The sequence below is a fragment of the Myripristis murdjan genome, chromosome 5, assembly GCF_902150065.1.
Source record: "Myripristis murdjan chromosome 5, fMyrMur1.1, whole genome shotgun sequence".
In the NCBI taxonomy this organism is placed as follows: domain Eukaryota; kingdom Metazoa; phylum Chordata; class Actinopteri; order Holocentriformes; family Holocentridae; genus Myripristis; species Myripristis murdjan.
The window spans coordinates 34,284,462-34,299,324 of NC_043984.1; the positions used below are offsets into that span (position 1 = coordinate 34,284,462).

General features: G+C 41.1%; 2 protein-coding genes across 2 annotated transcripts in view; both read left to right on the forward strand.

The window, feature by feature from the left end:
• Window positions 1-14,863, forward strand: part of LOC115359829 (zinc finger protein 585A-like) — a 1,044,768-nt gene that overhangs the window by 658,436 nt on the left and 371,469 nt on the right. The window lies entirely within an intron of this gene.
• Window positions 1,597-11,287, forward strand: asb14a (ankyrin repeat and SOCS box containing 14a). Its single transcript, XM_030052385.1, has 12 exons — window positions 1,597-1,716; window positions 4,512-4,560; window positions 4,981-5,115; window positions 5,958-6,116; window positions 6,240-6,485; window positions 7,443-7,614; window positions 7,792-7,897; window positions 8,206-8,385; window positions 9,419-9,547; window positions 9,902-10,030; window positions 10,475-10,628; window positions 11,112-11,287. The coding sequence occupies exons 1-12, from the start codon at window positions 1,597-1,599 to the stop codon at window positions 11,285-11,287; spliced, it is 1,755 nt and encodes a 584-aa protein (XP_029908245.1).

Sequence of the window (14,863 nt, forward strand, 5' to 3'; positions counted from 1 at the left end):
CATCTGCCGGGGGCTGTGACGGCTGCAGCACAGGAAGCTGCCTGCTCTGCTCTGAACAGGAACATGACAGGCTGCCACGCTGTCTGTTCAAATGACAGCGCACGCTGCTTGGTGAATGATGCTTGGTGCTCCATAACTAGCATGGCAACTGCATACCTGACCACACAGCCACCCAGGACAGTGGCTCCAGGGTTTTCACTCACTTTATGATCATTTATTTAAAGGAAAATTATTTTTAAAAAGTCAATCTGGTTGATTTAGTAAACCTTCATTGTGAATATAAAAAATTTGTAATATTCATCCTGGATAGGCTGTTTGAGCTCCAGGCTCTATTTCATGCCCATTCAGAAAAAAATCTAAAAATTATGAGTACACAATAGCTTCAATTATGAGTACACAATAGCTTCAATGAAGACAAACACACAAAGGGAAAACTGAAGTCCAGCTCCATCATACTCAATTTTACGCAAGGAATTTTACCCAATTTCCCATCAAGGATCAAAAAGTATTTCTGATTTTGATTGGTAACATACAATTATTAGCCACTTATACAACACAGTAATGGTTAGCTACATGGTGGAGTTCCTCTACTTTTGATTCCACCATGATTACAGTTAACACACATTTCCACTTAATTGCCTACGTCACAGTAGGCAATTAAGTGCTTTCGTCACAGTAGCGTGTCCTAACGTCATAATTCATTAATTCATTTCCTCACCGAGTTGGGTCTTTTATAGCCATGCAGGGTATCTACAGTCTGATAGCCATGCTGAATCAAAGCCAGACCGATGGTGGTGACCTGTCTGCGGCTTCTTACTATGCGCTTCGGTGGGAGGGCTGGAACAGGTGTGTTTGGGACGAGTCGTGGCGACGTTAACGGGGCAGAAGATCGGCCTGCGCTGTGGTCGAGGCTGGGAGAGATGCTCTCACTTTGGCGAGCAGCAGCCACAGAGCTACCTCCGCTTTCTGCCTCGCCACGTACACTTCGTCTAAAAAACGCCCATATATTTCTCACCGTAAAGGTGGGCAACACTCCCCTCTCCCCTCCGCTGTGTGGGTGTGTGTGTGTCCAGTGTGAGTGCAGGTGTGTGTGTTGCGAGAGAGGAGTGAGGGGGGAGCCCCGCCCATCGCATAGGAGAGGACAAATGCATGTATGAATGTAACGAAACCATAGCAACGCATTAGACTCTGAAACTGCGCAAATTACAGTTAGTTTTTATGTAATAAAAAGAACACATGTTATCGGTCCTTTTGGTTAAAATAAAAATTAAATCATGAAATTAAAAAATAATCTACAACTTGAATTTCTCAGTGGAGGCTCCTGTTGGGGGGGGCAGGGGTGTCTGTTGGGGCGCCCCCCCAGTAAACTATAGGGGAAACACTGCAGTTAATGGAATACTGGTGTGAAGAAAGTCTGAAGTCTCTGAAAGTTCATTTTCATATCTTAGTGGAATGAACGGAAACCCACAGCTGGAGAAAAGGTAGTTTATAGATTTTGTAGATATTAAAAATGCAGCATCACTCGGTTGATCCTTTCTTCCCCCCAGCCTGAACAGGACTTTACGACCCGAGGGCATGGAGGTTGGGCGGTTTGGGATGGAGGAGGAAGAGGATGAGGATGCTGCGTTGCAGTACATGATAGAGCAGAGTCTGCTGGAGGGCCACAAGCAGAGAGAAACCAACCAAGAGTCTGGCAGAGGAGACAGCAGCAGGTCAGTCCAACAGAACCTGGGGGTGAAAATACACGAAAAATGTTTTTACAGCTGAGCTTCGTCCTGATGTAGTTTAATATCTCTAGTTTCCCCTCTGCAGCTTGGGTAGAGTACAAAAGTTAAAGAGTATTCAGTAAAGCCTTCATGTGATCTGTTTTCATTTAATGTGATAATCATGATGGCTCTAATCTAAATAGGCTATGTGGTTATTGCAATTATTACTTTTTCTTTTGTTGAAAACAGCGCACCATTAAATGAGGATACTTTTACACAAGATTTTTAAAAACAGTGTATTTTTACAGGCCATATAACTGAATTTTGCCCAACATTGTAGTTATGCCGGTTTGATTTTAAGCGACATTATCATTAGGTTGTATGTTTCGTTTAATTCTTGGCAATGAAAAAAATTAACCTCGATGCGTTTGCGTAGGTTGGATGATGAATTTTTAAACACTGTAATTTGGGTGGCTTTCTCAGACACAGGCAGCATTTCATCATGTAATTATTCCCCTTGTTGCTAATCATTTTAAAAAGCAGATCAAAGTGTGGCCGAGGGTTGCTCTCCACAGCCTCCGACTGGGTGGTTTGACTGTCTACTGCAGCACGGCCTTCTTCTTTAATCTCACGTGTGCCTGCCAGAGAAACAATTGTAAACCCTTGTAACGCAACCAATTAGGTTAAATGTAACAGAAAGCAGAAATGAAGCAGAAAGGGGAAATGATTAGGCTATGGAATCGTTTGTCTTCTATGCCAGATGAAAGAATTGCCAAAAAAGTCTTTAACTGGGATAAAGCCAATAAATACCCTTGGTGCCGTGAACTGTCTGCTATTTTTAGTGAGATAGATCAACAACACATCTTTACTAACGGTCTGCGATGTAATGTTAATTTTGCGATGCATAAGTTATTTCTGGCATACAAAGAAAAATGGGCTAATGACATATGGTTTAAACCAAAGCTCAGAACTTATTGCCAACTAAAAAATGTTTACTGCCCAGAACCATATGTAACTCTTCCTCTGGACAGAAGTAAAAGATCCCTGTGTGCCCAGTTGAGGGCCGGGATTCTCCCCCTGGCCTTAGAAACGGGTAGATTCAACTCCATTCCAGAGGAAGAGAGAACTTGTTCATTATGTAATTTAAAGGTGACAGAAGATGAAATGCATTGTGTGTTCCATTGTCCTCTGTAAAATGAAGAGAGGCAGTCTCTTTTTCAAAAAAATGCAGTATGTTAAACCCGAGTTGTTTTGGCTAAATGATGAAAGTAAACTAGAATGGTTATTCAGGAAGGATGTATTTGCTTTAGCGAGGTTTATAAAAAATGCATGGTCATTAAGAAAAAAAGAATTATTTGTATGACCTTATTACTTGTTTGCTAGGCGTGTTCTTCTGGATATTTGAATTTTGAAGTCTGATGACTGACTATTATTTGTTTTTCTATGTGGTTGTGTCTTGTAAGCCTTTATGGGCTGGGCACCTGTGTGCATGACACACTAATAAAAATCAATCAATCAATCAATGTAACAAAGAAAAGAACAGATTACTGGTTTAAAAAATTGCTTCAATAGGAGCACTAAGAACAGCCAACGGGCAATAACGTGAAGAATACTCGGTCCTCAAAAATTACACTGTCACTCTCTCTCCGCTGTGTGTTTGGTAAATGTGTGTGGGAGCCGAACCACTTTTATTACTGCACTACGGCTATTTTCTGTGACTGCATAATATAATAAGTTGCATGTAGCCACGATCATTTGTTTTGATAATAACAGGAGTATTTCGTGTTGGTTTGGGTACACAGCTGTAAGATAGAGTTTAATTTCAATTTGTACTTACCTTTAAAACTGAGTACTGTCACTTCAAGAATTAGTGACTGGAGTCGGTGCCAGCACTCATTTCCTTGTTAACAGGGTGAGAAGTGCAGTTTGTGCAGTTGAGGCTCATATATATATATATATATTTTTTTTTTTTTTTTTACATCTGAAGTCCTGTGGAAGTTGGCATTTACATGGGCTAAGCCCCAGGAATCATTGAGCTTCAACCCCCGATTCATTTTGAAAGAGCAACAGCCAATAGGGAATGTTGCAGCTTAGCGAAAAACGTGGAATGAGCACAAGATCTGAGGACTGGGTCTCATCACTGGCCTGGCTATCTGACAAGGTTTGTGCTTATTACACCTTTTTTGTCACTTTAATCTTCAATTCTGCACCTTTCAGGAGGGTTTTAAAAGAGCAAAGATGTACTGTTTAACCTTATAAAGCAATTTGTATCATATATGATACACGTTATCAAATAACACATTCCATTTTCAATTTAATCAGTACTTAACCAAAAGTATACCTTTGAACACTTCCCCTGTTCACCCTGGACCATACCATTGGCACTTCAAGTACTGTCATATATGATACAACAGAAAACCGTGTATAATAACATATTTTTTGAAAAATCTTTTTTTTTTTTTTTTACATTTTGTTATAGGACTAAATAAAGGGTTCAGTTTAAAAAAAACATTGGAATTTTCTGCCAATTCTTTCATAGTTCAGGCTTTATAGGGTTAAGAAGGGTCTCCAGTGGTGGGGGCCCCGGTGGCTCACCTGGTAGAGTGTGTACCACATGGCTCAGGTTCGACTTCAGCCCGGACCCTTTGCTGCCTGTTGTCCCCTCTCTCCACCTTGCCTCTCCTGTCTCTCTCTACTGTCTCTGTTGAACAAAGAAAAACAGAAAGGAGGTGGTGAGGGTTTAGTTTTGAATATTTAACCCTGTCAGTGTGTGTTTTTTTTTTTCATCACAGCCTCGGCCTAAAGACGGCAGACTGCCAGCATAGCAACAAGATCTTCACTGCTATAAGACAAGGTGAGGTGGGAGACAAGAGGCTTCTGTCAAAGTGAATCTTCATAATGTGATTCAGAATTTAAAAACACTGGTGTGGGAGCATTGCACTTACAATTTCTGCATGGAAAGAAAACACACGATTCAGCCTTTGTTCTACAAAAAAAAAAAAAAAACACAAAGTAGTTAAGCAGTTAAACTATTCATATATATCTTTCATTTGAGGCCACTACATACTGCAACATAACAGTGAAGTGCCTCCACAGTGACAGTCATTACAGTGATAACTTACTTAAACCACAAACTACCATGCCACAGACATCTCTGAGTTTTATGAATATGACTTATGGAACATGGATGCAAACTGAAACTGCTGCCAAAGGACAAAGACAAAGGAAAAAGAGCAAACATCTCAAACATGATCAAATCTGTCTGTGTGTCCAGGTAATGAGAAGGTCCTGAGGGAGATGTGCGCTAAAGAGACAGACAGGTTTTTAGACACAGACAGCAGAGGTTGGATTCCTCTCCATGAAGCTGCAGCTCAGACCCACCACACCATCCTGGAGCTCACGTTCAAAGGTTTGTTCTGGCTTTAAAAAGGAAAAAATATGTATAACTACTCCAAAAGAGTAATGAAGCAGTGACTGGAGATCATGTTGACATTTTTAATGAACTCTCTCTGGCTTCCAATAATAACTGGCATCATTGACTGTGTTACGAACCATAAAGCATTGGTGATACCTTTGTTAGTTTGTGATTGGCTCCATACAACTCACAGTGTTCATTATCTGTCTTGCACTTATGATTTAAAGGCTCTGATCGAGGCTTTGCTTAATGAGGAGAGGCAGCGTTTTGAGGTCTGAAATTGTATCCAGTCAGTTTTAAATGTGCAACCTCAGTTTTTTTTTTTTTTTTTTTTTTTTTTGGGTACAACGTTGGCTCATATGGCACACTACTCTCTCTCACACTACTCTCTCTACACAAAGGCTAAAATTAAACTAAACTAAACTAAAAGGCACCTGGAGAGTGCAAACCTCAACCAGCCAGGAACAATCCTTCAGTTTGTGGTTGAACCTAAATGCATCATTCCTATCACTTCCATTTTAACTTAAACTGATTTCTTTCTCTGCAAATACACTCATAGGACTTGGAGCGGAGTTTCTATCTCTATTAGTTTTGTAGTTTGGGCTAAAAGCAAGTCATTGTTTCAGTGATGAAAATCCCAGATCCGGATCACCTTCAGCGAGTTGACCTTTGATCTTGTACAGCAGTTTTTAAGGAAAGCAATTCACAGGTTTTTGAGAAATCCTTGTGACAGACTGGCCAAATAATGAGCAAAAATAAAACCGTCTTAGTGCAGGAACCTACACTAAACTACAGTAATAAATTAAACTAAACTAAATGAAACTCCCTCTCTCCAGCCACAGGCCGAGGCAGTGCAGAGTGTCGTACTCTTTGCGGCAAGACTCCTCTGTTTCTGGCAGTAGAAAAGGGCCTGATAGAAAACGCCTCCTTCCTCCTCCAACATGGAGCGCAGCCGGATACCCAGGACCAAGAGGAGGACGCACCGCTGTTTGAAGGCAGGCCATCTTCTCCAGACTCTAACAGTCTATGTCTAAAGCTAAGTGGCTGATTGTCTGTCTGCCTGCCTGTCTTTCTGACTGTCTGTCTGACTGTCTGTCTGGCTCCCACCCCCTCTGCAGCCATCCGTTCAGACCGCAGCGACGTGGTGAAGCTGCTGCTGTCTTGGGGCTCCAGGGTGAACCAGCCGGGCTGCCACGGTCGCCGCCCGCTGCACGAGGCCTCCCGGCTGGGCAAGACGCAGCTGGTGACCCTGCTGCTGGAGGCTGGAGCCCACCCGGACCCCCGCAGCAACTACGGCCTCACCCCGCTGGCTCTGGCTGCACAGGGAGGATACCTGGAGGTGGTCAACACGCTACTGAGAAGAGGTGAGAGAGTGTAATTTTCCCTGTATAGTCAGTGTAAAGGTTTATGAACTGCTGTCGCTCTGCAGAAATGACCTGGGAGAACTTACATGTTGCATTTTACCTAAAGTTTATGACTGAAATGTTACTTTTAACTGTAGAATAACGTTTTTTTTGATGATGATTTATTCATCATTCCGATTTTTACTAACATCATGTCACTCAAAGCACATCTTATATTTATGTTATATTATTATAATATATATATATTATTTCATTTTGCGTTGCCCTAGCAACAGTAACATGCTACAAAGAGCTATATTTGTTAGTTTTAGTGTGTTGTTATATGTATATTTCTAGTATTGTTAGCATTTTATGTTTTTTTGTGATATAGTGTTGTTAAGGTGTTATGTGTATGCTTTAGTGTGCTGTTAGTGTGTTGTGTCTGCTTTAGTGTGTAGTTAGTGTGTTATGTGTGTGTTTTAGAGTTGTTAGTGTGTTACGTGTGTGCTTCAGTGTATTATAGTGTGTTAGCGTGTTACAGGAGAGCCGGATTCACTTAAGCAGTGGGGGGGGGGGGGGGGGGGGGGGGGGGGGGGGTTGTATTTTAGTGTATTGTTAGTGTGTTACGTGTGTGATTTAGTGTGTTATTAGTCCGTTATTTGTGTGTTATAGTGTATTGTTAGTATGTTGTGTGTGTTTTAGTGTGTTATTAGTGTATGTGTGTGTTTAAGTGTGTTGTTAGTGTGTAATGTGTGTGTTTAAGAGTGTTGTTAGGGTGTTATGTGTGTGTTTTAGTGTATTGTCAGTGTGTTATGTGTGTGATTTAGTGTGTTGTGTTGTTAGAGCATTATGTGTGTGCTTTAGTGTGTTCCAACATGCTGCTGGTGTGTGAGGGTGTGCTGTTGGCGTGCGGTGGTGTGTTGTCAGTGCTGGGTGTGTGTCCTGGAGTGTGTTACAGCGTGGTGTGTTGCTCTGCAGGGGCGGACGTGCTGTCCCAGGCGCAGGACGAGGCCACCGTCCTGTACGAGGCGTCGGCGTCCGGAGATCCAGCCGTCATCGACCTGCTGCTGGAATACGGAGCCGACGCCAACGTGGCCAAACACACGGGACACCTGCCCATCCACCGCGTCGCGCACCGCGGATACCTGCAGTACACAACACACACACACTCACACACACACATAGACACACACACACTCACAGAAGCTATTATCGAAGCAAAAATGGATTCATGACAATACATCAATTCTGCAGCATGTAACATTTCAAAATAATTGTGTGCATGTGTGTGTGTGTGTGTGTGTGTGTGTGTGTGTTTGTGTGTCAGAGCTCTAGAGCTGCTGATCCCAGTCACGTCTATGGAGGCTATAAACGACAGCGGGATGAGTCCTCTACACTCGGCTGCTGCAGGTGGACACACACACTGCATACAGGTGTGTGTGTGTGTGTGTGTGTGTGTGTGTGTGTGAGGACACATTTTGAGGCCGCTTTTTCCAGTGTTTTTAATGTTTTGGTTCCTCTCCACACCATAGGTTCTGAGGTTTTTGGCGGTGGAAAGATAGATAGATAAAACTGACATATAAAATTATATAGAATATACTAAAATACGCAAGAATATAATAAATATACAACATTATACAATACATGTCCGAGGACACCGTGCACGCCACACCCTGCAAACACTGAACACAGCCATAACAGTAGCTTTGAATGAGTGTCCCTCCCCTCTTCTTCCCATCAGGCCTTGCTGAAAGCAGGATACGACCCTAACTACATGCTGCACCCCTGGATTCGCCGTAACTATGACGACGAGAGGAAGTCGGCGCTGTTCTTCGCCGTCTCCAATAACGACATGTCATCAGTCAAGCTGCTGCTGGAGGCCGGAGCCATGGCCAACCAGGACCCGGTCAAATGTCTGCAGGTGTGTGTGTGTGTGTGTGTGTTACAGTGTTGACACTGCTGTCCTGACTTAAACCAGGCTCCTGGGTAAAGGTTCCCCTAAGGAGGAGATGGAGGATGCACCCTTTTCTAGAATGAACACCCAAACATCCATGAGTTTTCTCAGCCACTTAGTCCAGTAATTTTAAAAATTGGGGTCAACCTAGGACAAATTGCAAGAGAAGCAAACTCAACTGATTTTGTATCCTCAGTTTGTCCTGAGTGAGGGGAAAAAAGTCCCAAGGAATCCCATTGGTGGAAAGTTTTGAAAATCACCTATAAATGACCGTATAATACCAAAAACACTGTTTTTAACACACAGGGGAAAGGGGTTCAAAATTTTACTTTCAGATATCACTATAAAAATTCACAAGTTGATTACACACACAAAGATAAGAAAAAAAGTCAATTACAAGTTCTTTGAATTATTCTGTTTACACATGCATATCACACATTATCTGATTTGATATGCGCTAATAAGGAATATAAGGAATAAATGCCAGAAGAGATATTTAAACAGTGAATTAAAAGGTTACTATATAACAGTGAACTGTCGACGCACAGCAAGAGATATAAAACCAAAGTTGATATTTTCTCCTGTTTTCCTGCACTTATATTCCTGTATGTGACCCTGCCACCTCAGTTTTGGTTCTTCTGATACTGGGTTAACAATGTTCCACAAGAGACCACATATCACCAGAGAAACAGTGTTTGTCCTCCTTTCAAGCCAAAGTGTGGTCAGTCAGTCGAACACTGAGATAAAAGGGCGTCGTTATGGCTTCTTGACTGGCGACCTGCCACTGTCAAGTATGACTGGTTTACGAAAACAAAGACCGCAGAGCATTTTCCCCCCTTTATCCCACAACTATAGTGTAAACTTCTGTCAGATCTTTCTCCTGTGCTGTCTGGGGACGAAGCTCTGGCCAAGTTAGAGCCAGTCCGCTCTTCAGGTCCTCAGGAGGGCTTTTCAGTTTTCACTCTGACTGCTGACCCAGTGACCATTGTCCTACCTGTAGGTGGCGCTGCGCATGGGCAATTATGACTTGATCAACCTGTTACTGAGGTTTGGAGCCAATGTCAACTACTACTGCAGAGTCAACACAACACACTTCCCCTCCGCCCTGCAGTACGCTCTCAAAGACGAGGTAAGACGGTTGCTGTTATTACCCAAAGCAGCAGCAGCAGCAGTGATGATGATTTAGTGTTTTAGTCCTTATAGTGACAGAAACAGCAGTTCTTACAGGAATCATAGTGATATGTTGAGATTTAGGTGAACAAAACACATAAAAAATGCATTTACTCAATCAACACGTCCAAACAGGTGCACTATTCAAATTCCCCAAGGGTTGATTTAAGTGAGAACCATTTAGACACAACTGACAACAGCATGTAATTTGATGATTGAGTCTATATGGTTCACCTTTACAGTATGTCTTTTTTTTTTTTTTTTTTTTTTTGTTAAGGAAATGTCCTGTTTAATTTGCCATGCTGCTCACTAGGTGGTGCTGAGGATGTTGTGTAACTACGGTTACGACGTGAAGCGCTGCTTCGACTGTCCCTATGGCAACCGCTCCCATATCCCTGACAACTACGAGGGATGGACTAACACTGTCATCAAAGACACTATGGTAATGGCGGTCAGTTAGCGGTAGTTTGTGTGTGTGTGTGTCATTTTCACAGCGGTTCTCAGTGGACAGGACGCTGAACTGGCATCACCCAGGCAACAAGCGCATCAAGAGAAATTCAATGTCGATTAAAAAATTCAAAAATCAGAGCAAATACCACACCTGTTAGTAAATCTGGCCCGAAAGCTGGAATTTCCATAACAATGATTTTTTTCCTGAAATTTCAAAATAAAGTTTTTCACTGTATCTGCCACTCTTGCACAGTAAATTACCTGATCTATGAAATGAATGGAGTTGGCTTTTTTTAAATCTAGCTGCTACAAATGAAAACAATTGCTGAGCCTTGATGGTGTCTTGATTGGCAGGTAACTCTGCGGTCAAACCAAAGTCAATAATCACAGTTTAAAAGCTGTCGTTTGATGGTGCTGTCCGTGTCCGTCTGTGCAGTTCTGCGAGGTGATCACGGTCTCCTGGCTCAGCCACATCTCCGGCCACGTGGTCCGGGTCCTGCTGGACTACGTGGACCATGTGACCTTGTGCTCCAAGCTGAAGCCTGTTCTGATGGAGCAGAAGCAGTGGCCCGACATCTGCAGGCTGCAAGGTGGGATTCAGGAAGATGAGACTTTGTTGATCCTGTGGACACACACACACACACACACACACACACACACAACAGAAACAAGAATATAATTTTTATAATCCAGGGGTTCGGCAACCTTTTTAGCTCAAGGGCCAGATAGAGAGCTGCAGACCAGGTTAGGGGCCAAATTCCAAGTTTTAAATTTTTTGTAAGTCAGGTGTCTTTACCAATGCATTTTATTTCAAAACACATTCAGTTTGATCACAATACGTTTCCCTTTTTTAATCAGATTAATTATTGCTGTTTCATATATTCAGAGCTCATCACCAGTGGAGGAATTGACAAAAAAAATGAGAGAAATGCTGTGAAAACTCCCTCCCTTCCCTCTTCTTTTCTTTCCTCTCTCCCTTTTTCTCTCCTTTCCGTCCTTCCTCCATTTCTCCTCTCTTCCTTCTTGTGCCTCCATCCTCCGTCTTTCCTCTCCTCTGTCCTCCTCGTCTGCAGAAAACGTCCGCTGTCTGCAGCATCTCTGTCGTCTGCAGATCCGTCGCTGCCTGGGTCGTCTTCGTCTTCGAGCACCCGTCTTCATGAGCTTCCTGCCGTTGCCGGGGCGACTGAAGGACTACATCCTGTACCGGGAGTACGACCTGTATGGTGAGCAGAGCGGCAGCCCGGGGTGACGCCACACCGCTCATGTCTCCGTCTGATCATGACTACAAATCATCAGCTGGATATACAAATCCACCCCTGGGGCCGGGCGACTTAGACAAAACTAATATCAGAAACACAAGAAACTAACTTTTGCTTTTAACTAATTTTGCATCGCATAATACAGACCTATATAACAACAAATGCCAAATACATAGACTATATATTTTTTATACTTGTATTTTTATATCAAAATTACTTCTACCTCCTGGAAACAGGGAAAAACAAACAAATATTACTATAAAATATATAAAAATCCAGTTATGTCATCACATATTGGATTAAAAGAGAATAAATAATAATTAATTCTTTCTCAGCTCTACATGAAATCTTCCACTAACTTTTAGATAATAATACCAAAAAGCTGTAAAGGACCGATGACTGTTAATTTTATATTTCCAGCCCCGGCTGATATTCACTTTTATTTTTTTTATATTGACCTGTTTCCACACTTCACTTCTTCCTGTATTGCATCCTGCAGTGATTTCCACCAATGTGCTAAAGAGGAAATAAAGATTACGTCAGCTGGTTTGTGTAACTGTGGAGTGACCAGCAGACAAAAAAAAGGAAAAAAAAAAAAAAAACTCTTTTAGTATCAAAAATCTTTAGTTTCATTTTGCTTTTGGTTTCAAGGGCTTCCTTGCTGCATGCGTTATGCAAGCTAATTTAACCAAATGTCTCCAAATGCACTTTCTTTAAAATGTTGTCATCAGGTTGTTGTTGTTATTGTTGTTTTGTTTTTTTTTTAAACTATGATATTTCTTTCTTTTCCTCTCTTTTCCCTGTGTATTTCCTGGTCCAAGCAGTGAAGTTGCTGGAGGCCTATTGTTTCTGTTCTCCCTCTTTCTTTCTTCTTATTTTTCTGGCACAAAACCATTTATATCGTTCTTCGCCTTCTTATAAAAGTGTTCATGAACATGAAAATTGGCAGGTGGGTTGCAAATTCCACCTTTTACTCAGGCATATGAAATGACACTTAGTGACCTCTAGGTGGCGTTGCAATAATATTTCACATTTTCGAAATTATCTAGCATCCAAATTCTGTCATCATTTTGAGCTCTCCATTCATCTACATCCTTGGAAAAATGACAAATTTTGCGACATTTTCTCAATTTTCTCAAAATCCTTTTTTTGACAGCTCTCTCTCTCTCTCTCTCTCTCTCTCTCTCTCTCACACACACACACACACACACACACACACACATACACACAGAGAGAGAGAGAGAGAGAGAGAGAGAGAGAGAGAGAGAGAGAGAGAGAGAGAGAGAGAGAGAGAGAGAGAGAGAGAGAGAAAGAAAAGACAAATCATGTCCTCAAATGGTTCACAGTGTAAGTCACCTCACATGAGGACACAAAGGTCCTGGGCCCTCCTAGTTTCAAGCTTTTCAACCGTCCTACATGCGGGCTTACACTTTGATTTGAAACTGTGAGAGACCATAGGCTTTCAGATTATAATCACAAACTTCAAATTCCTAATCCCTTCAGTGAGCATCAGAGCTCTCCTGCTGATTGGACCTCGCTCATTGCCACTTGCTGCTATAGTATATGTTTTTTATGCATTTCCTACATTGGAAAAATGTCAAATTGTAGATATTTTGGACTGAATTGTATTATATAGTTGGCTGGGAGAATCCTTTGGCGATAACATGTAAAAAAATAAATAAAAAAATAAAATAACACATTGTCATCACATTCATTGTCATCATTTTGTGTTGTTTGGTTAATTGCAAATTATTCATGAAACATTTCGCCGCTGTGGTGCCCGCATTGTTCCAGGCTCAGCTGGAGGTTTCTGTATTTTTTGTCCTGTGGTTGGTTAGGGCTGTTGTCAGGATGAGGGTTAGGAAGCACCGTTTTACCTGCAACTTTAACCTCAACAGCCTACCAAGAGCCCATGGTGCCCTTGAGCAAGGCACTGAACCCATACCTACTACCTCACTACACCTGGCTGTGCATGAGAGCATCACACTGGAATGCAAGATGTAATGTTGACTGGTGGAATAAAACAGTGAAAAACAGCATTTTGATTATTATCCAGCAAAAAATAGTTTTAGTGTAGATTTCAGTGTAGGCTGCTTTGTATAGTTGTTACACTGGTTGTTCACTGGCATTGATCTCTCAGTACTCCATTTTTTTTTTTCTTTTAAGACTAAACCGTTGGTTCAAACCAGAGTCTCTATAGAGTCAATATCAGTATAGAGTGCCATTGAGACTTCCCAATGTCACACAAAAAAAGATGAGATTTTCCACTGAACTCCATATCCATTGTATAAAGTAAACCTTAAGCTGTTAGAAATGCATGTTGGTCAAGCTCCTGCACCTTTTATAAATTGACTGCAAGCATAGCGAATTGCAAAATGTGTCCACCCTGTCATGGGACAATTTCTAAATAGAGTAAATATGTTCTAATCATATATTGATTACAAAATGTACATTTTCAGAAAGGTATTTGGTCCCTCGTTCAGGAATATATTTTAGTTTCTGGAAAACATCTCTCAAAATACAGAAATTATGGAAAAATATGTTTGTATATGTAAAATCTGTGAAAGTTGTACTTTCTTTTCTGAATAAACTCTATAAATAAAGGTATCTGGTCAAACTTTGAAATAATACTGTTTGGCCCTAATCTCTTCAGAGCAAAATCACACAAAAGGTTTTGATAACTTGTGAAAATAATAATTTATTCACGTAAAACATGAACACGACGGGGTGGACAATGACATGACGGGGTGGACCTTGGCATGACAGGGTGGACAATAGTGAAGTGCCTCATATATATTTAAAGGAAACAATGTTACGGTTTTGTCAACAAATGTTTTTTGTCAAAACATGACTTTTTTCACCTACTGTATTTTGAATTGTGCACAGGTAGGCTACATTTGGAAATGACACTCAACAACAGCAAAAATAAATAAATAAAACCTTCAACTAGACAAAAAAAAACAAGATTAATATAAACAAAACAAAAACATGTTGGTCCCTAAATGTAGGCCTATCACAAAAAAACACTGAAAAACTTATAAAACTGTTATAAAACTCGACTTGATGACGGGGTGGACAATGACAGGGTGGACGTTTCTGGCTGAAGTTTGCATTTAATGAGCACATGTTGGGCCATTAGCTAGCAACATGTATCAGTTAGGAAGGTGACTCTGTATACTTTAACAAACATATTTTGAATTTCTGAAAAGCATTTATATAGATTCATTTTTTGCAATGACAGGGTGGACACATTAAGATTGAACACATTCAAGTTCAATCATAAAATGATGAAAATGTCAAAATATAAATGTTTATATGTACTCTCTCTGCAAGAGCTATTCTTCACTCCATTTGTAAAAGACAAAGCAGTGGTAGTGATGTCACTGATTACAGCAGGTGGTTTCTTTTAGTGGCAGTAACCACCTAATGACGGGGTGGACAGCAAATCTAGGGACACATGCAAAACGTTTATTATTATTATGAAATTAGACCATAAATGATCAAATTGACTCATTTTATTCAAGTACTTGTACTTGAATACTTGAGTACTTATTCAAGTACTTGAT

Excerpts from the sequence above, each read along its gene's own strand:
- asb14a (XM_030052385.1), top strand. The coding sequence starts at position 1,597 with ATGGAGGAGGAAGAGGATGAGGATGCTGCGTTGCAGTACATGATAGAG. Across the intron at positions 7,615-7,791 it reads GCGCACCGCGGATACCTGCA|AGCTCTAGAGCTGCTGATCC; the intron begins GTACACAACACA and ends TTTGTGTGTCAG. Across the intron at positions 10,031-10,474 it reads CTGTCATCAAAGACACTATG|TTCTGCGAGGTGATCACGGT; the intron begins GTAATGGCGGTC and ends CCGTCTGTGCAG.